Below are 14611 nucleotides of genomic sequence, written 5' to 3'. Positions count from 1 at the left end.
CTCCCTTTTGCTCAAAGGCCAAAAATCCCCTTTAAACATCAGTCTCTCAAATGCTTCTTTCCAAGTTTAAACCCAGATGAAGAGAGCTTCCTGAGCACTTGTAAAAATGGTAATACTCTACATGCAGTAGGCACAGAGACCAGGAAAAAAAGCCAGCTTCCTAACAAGTCTGGGTCAAGTGGATGGATGGGGAATTCTCCCCACTGAACCTACCCAATTTTTGCTGGCATGTACAGCATCAAAGGAACAACCGGGGAATCTTCGTTTCCATAGATGATAAAGCCCATCTCCTTCAGCCGCCTCCTGAAATACCTGGTGTTCTCTGCCAACTGCTGCACACATTCCTTGCCTGGAAAAACAAATGAAGGAAAAACCATGAGCAAAACAACCACCATAGATCACATGTACCACATAACTGTAGTTAGTCTTGTATCATCTGTATTATGAACATAGTTGGACTAGTTTTGTATATTAAAGTGTTAACTAAACTGCAAAGTTATTTAAAATTTAAACTGCAACTGGCAATTGTTTGCAGTATCTCCTTTCTCAGAGTTCCCTTTAACACAGCCAAGATTACTCTTCATTTTCTGGCCACACTGCTGCAGAATGGACAACAACAGATGACCCTTTCATGATCCTCAAGAGTTTAATTGATTCCTTAATTCTTCCATAATAATTGGTTTGTACTGAGATTGTCTGGAAGATGGGTAATCACACACTCCTATAAAAGATTCATGCCAGGAGACCATGGCTCACTGCAAATCCACAACAAAGCAGAGAGTTAGTGATCTTGTGAAAGAGAATTTAGTAAAGAAACTGATCAACTGAGAAGATATTGCTACCCTTTGCCAATATGCTGAAGTTAAAGTGGCACAAGGTAAAAAGACAGCTATAAACCAAGATTTAAGCTTGTTTAAGGTTTCTATTTTCTGAACACACCATTACAGCAGAACAAACTGGAAGTTCAACCTCTGACTTGAAATGCAGAGTTGCAGATGGATTGGGATTTGAAAATCCAAAGCCATGCTTACAGCTGAATACTTTCAAGCTTCTGTCAGATGTATCCATAGCATGAGCAAGTTCAGCTCTTGAAACCTGACACAAGGCTTTTGAAGACTGCTTCAGATATTTTTTTCCTCCATTCTTGCTGCACATTGTGAGCATGCTGTTACATTACTCCAGCTCCTGTACTCTGTAGTTCCATCTGCACATATCCTGGTCTCTCAAACAGATACATATGCATGCCTACACATTGAAATGATCAGACCTTTTACTCCAAAGCTCACTACTCCTCCCCTCTTCCCACATATCACAAGTCTCCCACACAAAAAAAATACATCAAATCTCTCTGCTACACAATTTCTTTAAAAGGATCAATGTCTTCAGAATGCCATGGTCTAAATAATACCCCTATTTTATATTGATATCATAAAGTTACCTAAGACTGCATACGACCTTTCTGGTTCCTGAAACGTTTTCCACCAACAATCCCAAATGAGGATGTCAATTTAAAATTAGAATTATATTCCTAGAGACCCTTTCCAAAAAAGTCACAAAGCCAGGGCAACTGCCTTTCCCACAATAGTTAGGGCTATACCAAATTCATGGACCATTTTGGTCTATTTCATGGTCAGAGGATTTTAAAAATCATAAATTTCATGATTTCAGCTATTTAAAATCTGAAATGTCACAGTGTTGTAATTATAGGGGTCCTGACCCAAAAAGGAGTTGTGTGTGTGTGTGTGTGTGTGGGGGGGGGGTGTCGCAAGGTTATTGTAGGCGGGGTTGCGGTACTGCTACCCTTACTTCTGCACTGTTTTCAGAGCTGGGTAGCTGGAGAGCAGTGACTGTTGGCCGGGAGCCCAGCTCTGAAGGCAGAGCCACCAGCAGCACAGAAATAAAGGATGGCATGGTATGGTATTGCCACCCTTACTTCTGCACTGTTGCTGGTGGCAGCTCTGAAAGCAGCCCAGAAGTAAGGGTGGCAATACTGCAACCCCCTAAAATAACCTTGTGACCACCCTGCAACTCCCTTTGGGTCAGGATCCCCAAATTGAGAAATGCTGGTCTCCCCTGTGAAATCTGTATAGTATAGGGTAAAAGCAGACAAAAGACCAGATTTCACGGTCCATGATGTGTTTTTCCATGGCCATGAATTTGGCAGGGGCCTACCAATAGTATACTGGTCAGACTTCTTACTTAAGGTTTTCCTGCAAGAGAATATAATAAAAGATCATGATGGCAGAGTTCTTATTGAAAGTGATATCATCAAATGCAGGTAGAGAGATTACTGTGCCAATATGTATGCCTCAGAACCACTTACAATACAGGACAATAGGAAAGAGTACAGAGCTGGAGCCATCAACCCTGTGAGAGGCAGTGGTGCCAGCTATTATGGAAATGAAGCCTGGGAAAGCACGATGGCTAGATAATGTACCAGCACAATTGCTGAAAGGTAATTGGTGATCATGGCATTGATCTCACGTGGAAAATTTGCATTAATGTATGGATGACTAGAAACTGGCCAGATGACTGGATGAAAGGAATCTTTCTGCCCTTACCAAAGGAAGTTACTGCATGCTGTTCTATTCCCTTCAGTACCATCTCCCGGATATCGCACATGAGTTAAGTGCTGCTCAACATAATTCAGGATCACAAAGAATGATAGAAGCAGAACTACCACCAGAAGCTGGTTTCAGATAGGGACAAGGCCAATGTAATAAATAGCAAATATCGTTTTTAACATTGAAAGATGCAGGGAGCATAATAACCCACTGATAATGTGTTTCATTGACTACTCCAACGCATTTGAGACTGTCTGACATGACAGTCTCTGGAGGTTACTGGCAGACAGGTAGATTCGAAAGCATCCAATTGAAGTCATCACCAGTCGCATTGGTCAACAACAGACCATGGTACAAACACTGAGCAACAGCAAGTGGTTTTCCATTGCGCAGGCTGAGAGACAAGGATGTATTTCTGTCCCCAACCCTCTTCAATATGTACAGAGAATTTATTACGAGACAAGCCCTGGAAGGTTTTGATAAAGTGGAAGGAGCTCAGATTTCCATTGGTGGACACTTCTTAAAACTGACCTCAGATATGCTGATACAACACTCTTACTGCAACCACTGATGCAATGGAACCAACGTTGGTAATCTGTAAAAACAGTTATCGAGGAACATGAACTATTCCTGAATGTAGGGAATATGAAATGCACCTTCGTTGACATAATCAATAAAAGGAGGCAAGCGGATATCACGATTAACACAGTCAAGCTGTAGAGGCAGTAGATGAATTTAGTTATCTGGGTTCAAACACATCCAGCCAAGAAGGCTGCTTCAAAGAACTCCGAGGAATAGGGAGGACTCCCACAGCCATGGCCTCCTTTATGAAACTGTGGCATCTTGAAACATATGAAGGTTAGATTGGAGAAAAGCTTAATTTTTTTCCATAGCAACATATGGATGTGAATCCTGGGACACTAATGCTGCTAACAAGAAGAAAACCGAAGCATTTGAGATGTGGGGTTTGAAGACTCTTGAGTATCTCCTGGATAGAAAAGAGGAATGTGTTTTATAGAAATATAAAAATATTGGACAGGAGTGGACCCCTGCTCTCAGAAATCAACAAGCACAAACTTACATATCTCGATTACATCAGGCACAGAGGTGGAATAACCTGAGAAAGTTATAATGGAAGGAATGGGTCATCGTTTTAGGGGACAACCAGTTGATAGATCGATGGTGTGCGGCAGATCACTGGGAGGTTGGCTACTGAGTGTACAAAGATAATAATGGATTGAGAAGTCTTCTGAAAATTCTGCTATCACCAGTACTCAGATATGACTAAATGGACTTTACTTACAATCCTATATATTTTTCCTTCATTCACCACCATGTGTAGGAGAAAAATTTGTCTATGGGGAATATTATTTACAACAGTTATGTTATTAGTGGTACTCAGAACAGCATTCTGGTAAATTTTAGCACACTGCCTGGGAGTGTGGCAGAAAGGTTCAATAGAGGGGCACACGCTACATTTGTTCAAGTACCAAGGTTGCCAACCCTCCAGGATTGCCCTGGAGTCTCCAGGAATTAAAACAATTTAATTAAAGATTATGTCATGTGATGAAACCTACAGTAATATGTCCAACCAAAAATGGCAACCCTAACACGTACCTGCCCTCTACCACATTTTGGTAGGTCCAATTTTTCCCCAACCAGCCACAACTGTGTTTTAAAGGTTACACGACAGCTCTTGTCCATACCAAGCCACCGGAGCCCAGAGCTTATAGTCTCCAGGTACAACTTGGAAACGTGAAGGCAAACTCTCACTCACATACGTATCTGGCGTCAATCACTCCTTACAAGTTACCATATATACAACCAATTCTGTGCTGAGGCATTTGCTGCATAAGTTACAACCAGCGCAGTGGCGTAGCTAGGGGGAAGCAGGGGGAGCGGCTGCTCCTCCTGAGCACATTCCCCCAAAGTGGCGCCTTTTTAACTCACTCACAAAAAAATGCGCCACCTGCTGTGGCGTGGTCTTCAGCGGCAGGTCCTTCAGCGCCGCCGGAGACCCGGAGTGCTGCCCTGTCAGTAAAAGCGCCGCCGGGTGAGTAAAAGCGCCACAGCGAGTGGCATTTTTTGTGAGTAAGTTAAAAAGGCGCCACCCAACTGCAACGCTTTTACTCACCCGACGGCGCTTTTACTGACGGGGCGGCGCTCCTGGTCTTCGGCGACGGGCCCTTCACTAGCTCCAGGTGTCTTCGGCAGCGCTGAAGGACCCGCCGCCGAAATGCTGCTGAAGCCCCGCAGAGCGAGTGAAGGTCCCGCCGCAGAGGTACCACTGAAGACCCGGGTGAGTACAAGCACCGCAGCGGGTGGCGTCTTTTTCTGATCGCTCTCCCCGTTCCCTCCACCTGGCTACGCCACTGTGCATGCCGAAAACATGTCTGTATAGGCAGTCTAGACTAAACATCAGTCTATTCGACAGCAACACATAAGGATGCCTATTTGAAATTAAAGTACTAACTATTATAGAGTATAATATATATTTAAGTTTGCCTACAGAAAGTTTCACTCACTCACCTAACAAGACAGTTGCCATGGCCTTGGAGGACATGCTTTTATTTGTTTAGCATGAGAAGGTATCAAGGCAGTGATAAGACCGGGATAGTAAGATTTACTGTGGTCTATCCTGGATAAATTGCAGATCAGTGTCTTTCAGAGTTCTTGGAGAAGTGATCCCATAGCTTTGTCTCTACTGACTGGACATTTCATCTGCTGAAACAGCAAGTGTAGCAGCAGTATCCACTGTATACCACGTTGACAGGTTGACTGGCTGGGCACTGCTTACTTTTCTAGCAACCAGTGTTCTGTAGTAGCTGGAAGAGGAGGCATCCAAGGGGAACATCTCAGGCCAAGAAGAGAAAACATTTCATTTAATGTGACCTGGAGTGCCATGGGTTTAAGACCTTATGTAGTTCAAAGCCCAAAATAGGCCAAATACTTCATACACAACCACACAATCAAGAACCAAGCATAAAAATAAAGGATGAAACATCAGTGTGTTCTACATCCCAACTCCTCCTTAGATGAAAGGCAAGCTTCAGAGTTTTTAACTACAGTCATCACCACCTGCTAAGAACAATGTCTTCACCTCCCTTCCACAATAACATTTCTTTTCAAGACACACCCTCCAGAGTTTCAGCTTTGTAAGTGTATAGCTCCCTCTACCCTTTCCCACTCATCTCCTGTAGAACAGGGACAGAACTTCACACTCAGAGCCTATCATGTAATTAGATCTCAAGTACAATCAGATCTCCTAAACACAGAATCTCTAAGCTGTCTCAAGCCTGAATGCTAGTAACTTGATTATTTCTGTTAACAGTGACTGCACAGTAAGGTCTGAATGAGCAGATCTACTACAACAGTGGAAGGTTAGTGTTCCTGACAGAGGGTGAGAGTTAATCCATATATTTCTAATACTACTCTATGCAATAAAAGTTAAGGTTCTCCAGGGACAGTTTGAAAGAGCAAGTTACAGTGAAGATGAAGGCTATGCTGGGACCTTCTCACAGAAAACTGCAGTGGTCCCTGTCCCTATATAATATTGCACAGCCGCACACCTTTGGGCAACATTTTTAGTATGTATACTAAGAAAAACCTCAAATATCAATTCTCACTACTATGAATAAGAAACAAGATAACTTATGCCCACACCACCTCTCTAATCACTGGAGGCCTCATGGGCTAAAGCTTAACCTGAAATCTCAGTCCTAATTTATAGTCCGTAACTGCTTTGCTATTTTCTTCTCTGGACTCTTTCAAGGATCTCATGATGCTAAAAGTTAATGCTTATACTATGCTTTCAAGCCTCAAAGCGTTTTACCGATACCCAGTAGTCTCTTCCCACCACTGCTGTGGAGCAATTCTTTGCCATTTTATAAATGAAGAAAATGGAGGGAGGGAGGAAGAGTGAAGTTAAATGTCTAACCCAAGATTAGTCATCAGACAAACAAGGATTAAAACCCTGGAGCTCCTGTCCCCCTAGTCCTTTTACATCCAAAGTTCCATGTATCATAGAATCACAGAATATTAGGGTTGGAAGAGACCTCAGGAGCTCATCTAGTCCAATCCCCTGCTCAAAATAGGACCAACCCCAACTAAATAATCCCAGTCAGGGCTTTTCTATCTCCCCCAGCATAAGATATTTGGTATCTTGACTCTACCTTAAAATACTCCATTGCTTTCAAGGGCAATGGAGGTGCACTACTGGAGTACTATGTACAAGGTTAAGAGAAAACACACCCAACTCTGGCTTTGTCAACAGTAAATGCTGGTTTATCTACACTGGCATTAGCAACATTGGGAGCACTAGTGGTTGGGCTGCCAGCTGCTACCACCATTTTAATCATGGAGTCCTTTAACCATGCTCTGAGCAGGTATAAATTAACATAGTGCTGATGACTGGCAGGAGCCAGCACATTTCTCGCTGCTAGCGCTCCCAATGCTGCTAACTTCAATGGAACCAAACCAGCATAAACAATGGTACACCTAGATCCTAGGTCTACACTGCAATGTAAGCTCAGCATTCAAATTCAGGCTCAAGCCTAACTGCGCTTCCGTCTACACACAAGTCGTGCTAACCCAGGGCTCAGATCCAGGGTCCCAGGATCCCATGAGTGGGGGGTCTGAGCCTAACTCAAGCCGGGACTCAAGATTCAAGTCCTATTACTTTGTAGAGTAGACACAGCCCCCCTGGACTCATGCTCTCAGTCTACCAAAAGTATCCCACAATGCCATGGGTTGACTTTCTTTGTCCTCTGAAGACTCAAGTTTTCCCACACTGCACCTGAACACAGGGCTAGAGTGGCCATGTTTTGGGTGGGCGCTAGGGAATCGGAGATATGGGTGGTGGGACTAGGCCCCACATAATATAGTGTAGATGCTAGATCTGCAGGTTGGGACATAGGGTTCAACAATTCCTAACCTGAGGTTACAAAGGAGTGTAGATGCTCAAGTCCTAGGTTAACAAACCCAGGGCCTGCTAACTCAAATTCTACTCCCCCTGCAGTGTAAATATACCCAGTGTTACTCTGCTATGTACATAACAGTCAGACATGCCTTTCTAGTCTGACAATAACTTGTGGAGCTCAGACTTCTGTCTGTATCTGCTCAACTACAGGTCTAGGAAGATACTGGGATGGCAGCAACTCTCCAGCAGCTGTAATTCTTGGCGAAGGTTAACTTCATTTCTCAGACAGCTCAAATCAGAGCTGCTGAGACACTGCCCTGCCAATTGTCTGCACACACACAGGAGTTGTGTAACAGTTATGTTAACATCCTTTAATCTGGTGAACTGGAATGCAGTGACTTTCAGGGGGCAATGTAACTGAATTCTTCAAAGGACTAGAAAAGAAAACTAGGAGCCCCTTATCAGGGCATCTGATATGAAACCACATGGGGATTGTAAATGTATTAAATTAGCTACTGACAGATCTACTTTGGGATTCAAGTCACAACCAGCTTGTCTCTTTGGTGTCCTGAAGTTAACAATCAACTCCTCTTTTGCCTCTGTTACCTTCTACAACTCATTTCACTCAAAGAAATTCCTTCACAATTCAGTGAAACTAGCCCGTGCTTCTAACAATCTGAATATTATCATGTAGTGTAAAGTCCACATCTTCAAAGGGCTGGGCTGCCACGATATCTCATAAGTAAAGGTCACATGCTATTTAAAGGGTATGTTCTCTTTATATCCAGCCTTCAACTCTTACAGAGCTGGGGTGGTATTGGTTTTGTGGATCCAGCAGAGATAAGAAACAAGAACAAGGCTGTAAGAGAATGAAAATAAACGCATGTTTGGAGAGCTAAGATGTGCTAAGTGTGTCTAGATAGCAGTTAGAGGGGAAAACACCCATGTCCTTGATTGTAATAACCTTTCATGAGCCCTGGATGACAAGGTACATCACTTTAAATCGCCATCACTCTGGCTGACAGATGCCACATGACACCGTTAGCGCAGAAGTGGTACTCAAGCATGAAGTAACAGCTCTCCTACCCCAGGCTACCACCATAACAGCAGCTTCAGTGGCTGAGAAGTTAAGAGCCTCTCTCAAACCCATTCTTTATAGAACTGTCAGTATAAGGTAGCTTCTATCCACCCTACAGGAACATTTCAGGCCTGGGAATGCCAGATAAGTGTTCTGACCTTTATAAGCACTGTGGTGAGCAACATAACTCTCTACATTGTGCACCGGATCTGATCTTGCTTTAGGCCTGCACAGCTTGGCACTTGTACTAGAGTGCTACTAGGTGCCATAGATGAAATGATGGTAGGGATCAGGGCAAGACATTCTTTGTTCCAATGCACCTCTTCCAGTACTTAGTGCTTATATTTCGCTTTTAATGCTAATGTTACAAACTTCTGTTTATGCCTCAAATGAGGACTTGTACAGGCGGGGAGGGAGAATGGGTTTTTACTCTTCTGATATTTTAAGACATATAAAGACACAGATGATGGCTGGATAAGAAAGATCATGTAAACAAACAGGAAGCAGAAAGCTTGAAACGGTGAGCTCAACACCCCTCTGAAATCTGAACACCTGAAAGCCTTCCCACGAGAATCCATTTAGTATCTTGAATATAACGTTTGAAGCAGCATGAGAAATTATACATCTCCAGCACCGCTGGCACACAATAAATCAGCATTATTTGGTGGCCAGTTTCTCCTGCGCTGAGAAATAAGGATATGTCACAGAATAATTTTCACGTATCCACCTACCCCTCAGAAGCTCTCATTCCTAAAGTTAGAGGACAAATAAAGGATGCACAGAGATGGGCAGCACTAAACAGGCTGAGAGTGATCATGACAGGGTTGATCAATGAAACTGGTATACAAAAGAGCTTCCATCTATTTAGCTGTCATTGTGCTTCAAAACACCAAAGCTCTTGCTTAAAAACTAATAGTCCAAACTTTGTGTGTAGCATTGCCAGGAGCCTAAGGCTATGGCTACACTACAAAGATAAGTTGACCTATGTTAGGTCGACTTACAGCCACTGCATTAATTACTGCGGTGGCAGATGTCTCCACTACCCTCCTCCTGTCGCTGGTGCGCATCCTCATGAGAAGCACTTCTACCAACTGAAGAGGGGCAGTGTGGGGGACTGAGAGCCAGGGCTCTCCGCTCCACAGCAGTTCCCCACCATGAGCCCAGCTACTTCCACCCCTGGGCTTCTTGCTTCCACACTCCCAGCTGGGTGCAGCCTTCTGGGGCGCCTCACCTCCAAAGTCCAGTTGGCTGCTATGCTCCGGGTGGGGAGCAAGGACTCCTGAGGGAAGCAGGGCTCCCAGCAGGGAGCCTGGGCAGCAGCCCAAGCTGGGAGCCTAGGTGGCAGCTCCCCTTGGAAGCAGAGACTGGGCAGCAGTCCAGGAGCTGGCTTTCTTGTCAATTTCACCGCTCTGTGAAATTGACAAGAATGACCCTTGTAAGGAACACAGTGTCTACACACACAGTGTTGCCCTAACTACACCGATATAAGCCCTATGCCTCTCGCTGAGGGGTTTTATGTCCTCATAGCAAGGGAGTTACATCGGCAGGAGGAGCATTGTAGAGCTTTGTTGACAAAACTGTATAGTGTAGACAAGGCCTAAGACAACCACTCCCTCTATTTGCCACAAGGTGGTTTTTAAGTAAATCCTGCGTGTCCAGGATGGGCATATTGTTAGAGCAGGACGTTGATCCTAAGGCTAGCACAGACACCACTCCAGGTACTTCTGCAACTAACAAGGGAAAAAGCAGACACTTTTCAATGAAGTCAGGAGTCTGAGTTTTACTTCTTCCCATTCTGTTATAAAAAGTCATCCCTATAAACCCAAAGAACCAGATTTTATTGCAGAAGGCGTTCTCTGCTACAAAGGGTCTCATCTGGAATGTCCCAACCAGCTGCTATAACGGCTGATGAACTAATTGTGAGGGGTGTTAACAAACACAATCTTTAGTTCAATCCAGACATATTTGTTTTTGCCTCCTGCAGTTTCAGCACTGTTACTGGGGAATAATCACAAATTCTGCCCTTCTAAACAATGTGACACTTCATCATCCAGGCTTCTGGAGGAATCAGAGGCATGCTGTGTTGTATACAAACAGATCATTGACAAATGCTGCACTCAGGGAGGGGGGTAAACCAACTCTAGCTGGGCAAAGGAACACAGGCAGAGATTTATTTTCATGCTACAGTAGTGACCATTTCTGCCTGGATCTAAATGAAAGACTTTCTGTGCAACACAAATACCCCTAAGATCCTTTACATTTTTGGTTAATTCTTCAAGAGACTTCAAAACAGCATTTCAGGATATAGCTTTATTAAAATCCCTTGCACAGTACAGACAGAACTGTGTGCTGGGGTTGCAGTAGAGGTCATGTGAATAAACAAATATTAGTCAAAGGGAAAACATTTTTCTATGAGGTATTTGTTAAACAGATTCCTATTTTAGCTAGGAATGATGAAGTTGCTCCTTATCTTGATTATCCTTTGAAATGCTCCTGCCCTGGGCCCCTCCCTCATCTCTCTCAATGCTCCCATTTGGATTACTAATCCTGAAATTCTTAGTTCTTTTTAATAAAAAAGTTGTGTCGTCATAACTTATGCCATTTGTGTTTTGCAGTTTTGTATGAACAATGAAGCTGGATTGGTGAGTTTCATGCTCATTCCCAAGTGTTATTATAATATTCCTCTTTTTTTTTTTTTTGTTTCTTTTGTTTTTTAATACTGCCTGGGAATTTTTAAACAGTTTAAAACCTAGTGGAAATTCAGACATGGCAACTGCTATTCACAATAGGCAAAATCATTCCATTCCCCTGATCTATATTTGGTGCCTAAAAATACTTAACTGTGTCCCTCTAAGAATAGCTGCTGCCCATCATAACTTCATAGCTGGAAGTAAGGGCGTGTAAACCCTACCATTAAGTTTTGAGAGTGACATCGTAATTTTAACATTTATTAGCAGAGATTTTTAACTGAAATCTTTGAGAAGTTGTGGAGCATCACATTAGTCCATCTCATAAAAAACACAGCTGGCTCTGATAGGACTGTCACCTAAAAAAGTTGGTGCCTGTTGATAAGAAGCCAATTTGGCTAGAAAAAATCTACTGCAGCAGATTAAAGACCATTTTTTCTGTACCTCTGTAAAGAAAGGTGGAGAGATCAGAGCAAAGATTTAATTTAATGCCACATCGATAATATACTGTACTGTGAGATCTAAGCATCCTGGGAATTCTCTTCAATTCACTCCATTCTCTTTCAATCTAAAGGGTAATTCCTATTCCTCACTTAGTTTCTAAGGCCAGGTCTACACTACAGACCTTCTGCCAGCACAGCTGTCACTCCTGGGTGCAACCCCTGACCAACGTAGCTGTGTCAGCAAAATCTGCTAGTGTAAAGCTACCCTTTTACCAGTATAGTTTATTCTGCTTGGGGGTGGAGGGGCTGGAATGAGCTAGGTCGGCTTATGTGCAGTTTTGCCATATCACTTCACCAGTATAATATACCCACAAAGCTATACCAGCAAAGCATCCCTACTGTAGACATGGCCTAAGGCTTTATCTACATGGGGAAGCTGCTTCTGTATTACCTGCAATGTTAATTTAAGCAAATGTAGTTATAATGGTATAACCTGTGAGAACACTCATTCTGGCACCTGAGATTTTTTTGGTTTAATTTAGGTCAGACTGCCAGGTAATTCCCTGTTGCACAAGTCCTACTCCAAAGAGACTTCCTGGCTGAGCATTTTGGCCCCACACAAGACTGCAGACTTTACACTTAAAGAGATTGGTGCAAAGTAACTAGGAAAGCATAACTATTTAGGTCTCTCCTTTCCAAGAAGCTCAAGGTGATTTGAGAGATCCTAATGTCACCAAAAGAGTTTGGAGGACTCTTAACAGACCACAACAGTTCAAACTATCTTTTCCAGAAGGTGGAGATAAAACACTGCTTTTCTGTTAGTTTGGATCAGCATGGTGCTGTTGTCTGACTTTAATCTCCACAATGCTGCCGCTAATGAATAAAATGGGAAACAACAGTGTGTTATGATCTGTACTTGATTTTCTAGTTACTCCAAGAGTCTATCTTCGGACATGTAGAAGTGTTCTCTTTCTATTTCAGAAACTAAACTGGCAATGAAATCTTGGTTGTATAAAATAATTCTCCACAAATTTTTTCTCCAAGTCTGACTGATGCTGTAATATAGCCAAGCATGTAAGCTTTTCCACATAAAATACTGTTTTTTGTTTTTTTTGCAAGGGTTTAAACCACCATTCTGATTATTATTTTTAACATTTTGTCTTTTTGGTTGGCTGTGCCTGTAAGAGATAAAGTGTGCAGTTTGCTCTGGAAAGAAACATCTTAAGACCTAAAAAGGGACCCCAGTATTCCTCTGCCTTTGCTAACAGTAAAGTCTCCACTGAACTTTTAGAGATTTGATGATCTCCTTAAGGTTTCTTACAAAACTGTCTGCAATGTTAATAGAATAATTAATCATTTAATCACAAGCTCTGCTAGTTTATAGCACTTAACTATTTCATCTTTCCAAAAGATCTCACTAGCCAATTCCTTCACCTTTTAATTAGATAGAAGGGTGACAGGCCAGTTTTCATTGCCAATGTAAAGTTTCTTCACATAGGATATAGCGAATTCTCTCTTCCATGCCTCTCCCCCACAGAATGGAAGCCAGCCATAACCTCTACTCTGCAGTTTAAGGCAGTTTTAGGTTGGCTAAGCGGCAGCAAGTCTGAGTATGATAAGGATATCTGACTGTAAATAAAAACTATGGACACTAAAAATTAGACAAGATAGTTTTTATTCAAGGGCAGTTTCAAATAAAAACTGATAATTGAGGCTAAACTTAGTGGAGGTATTTTAATGCTCTGAAATGGAACCCTCAGGATTCAGTTTGAGACACTTCTATTCAAAGCAATAGGAGTCATTTTAATACAAATATAAAACTGTTAAACATAGAAAGATCTGGAACAATGAACAGCAAAATTCCACTTTGAAAATATTGGTATGCTAGTGCTAAGTATTATTCTATAGTGTTTCCCCCGTGTTTAGAACAATACCTATTTCTAGATAAATGTTAAGTCATAAGGACTAGGGAGAAAATTGCTACATCCATGTAAAAAAGGACTCCTCAGAACATGGGCAGACAGACCAGAGAAAGAGGTGTGATTCAGGATTTTAAATTAGTAAGCACTGTGGAGATTTAGGGGAACCGCAACCAGAAACTTATCACGTCTACACAAAGGCCCAACCTGGAAAGAATGATCAGCATTATCTCAGCAGTGTGTTTGCTAACGTAAGGAACCACCTTTTCAATACTACACTGCTACACAAAAGATTTCTCCCTTGATTCAAGAAGTCAGATTCCAAAGTATTCAGCATCCAGTGTTTTTTTGGGATAAGTATTTTGAGCCAGTTACACACGAGTTAGAAAGAGAGAGAGTGATTGGTTGGTTACTTAGAGATGTTGTAGTCAGTGAGGATCCTAGTGTAGGTGCCCCTGCACTTTGGATGTTTTTTTAAACTATCAGGGTCTGTGAGGGTCATGCAAGCAGTGCGTGTCTCCATGTGCTGGTGTAAATGGCAGGGCAGCCATGACCCTCCATCAGTTCCCTGGATTCTGGAGCGCATTTTCTCTGGGTCTGACAACACCTTAGTGAACTGTTGCAGAAGGTGGAGTTTCAGCCCTGCATCTCAACATTCGAGTCCTCGTGGAGAACAATAATCATACTGAGAATCTGCTTGGAACTGACAATTCCCGAAGGCAGAAGACCATGCCCGCCCTTTAAGGGGATTAATCCATTGCAGGATGGACAGGGCTTGAAGCCCACAGGTTTCAAATCCATCATCAAAAAACCCTGTACAGGGGAGTCTGACTAACAAAGTTCAATCCAGAAGAAAGGTGATCAGTTCACAGCAGTTGAAACAAAAGATAAGAAGTGGAGAATATTTGAGAAGTTTAGCCAGAGTTAAGGAACTAGCAGATCTGATGCTTCCCAGGTTCTGTCTTGCTACCATGGGCAGTCAGAGGAAACTGAGGGAGGATC

The 14611-nt window shown here is 42.7% G+C and overlaps 1 protein-coding gene across 2 annotated transcripts in view; it reads right to left on the bottom strand.

Moving 5' to 3' along the window:
- The window catches only part of SPTLC2 (serine palmitoyltransferase long chain base subunit 2), a 119338-nt gene that overhangs the window by 10483 nt on the left and 94244 nt on the right, over nt 1-14611 (bottom strand). For both annotated transcript variants that reach the window (XM_034768416.1, XM_034768415.1), the window contains exon 10: nt 214-349. In XM_034768416.1, coding sequence (XP_034624307.1) covers nt 214-349 — 136 coding nt within the window. The remainder of the gene's footprint in view (nt 1-213; nt 350-14611) is intronic.

The sequence above is a fragment of the Trachemys scripta genome, chromosome 4 (genome assembly GCF_013100865.1).
Source record: "Trachemys scripta elegans isolate TJP31775 chromosome 4, CAS_Tse_1.0, whole genome shotgun sequence".
Lineage (NCBI taxonomy): Eukaryota > Metazoa > Chordata > Testudines > Emydidae > Trachemys > Trachemys scripta.
This window is presented reverse-complemented; position numbering and strand designations above follow the sequence as displayed.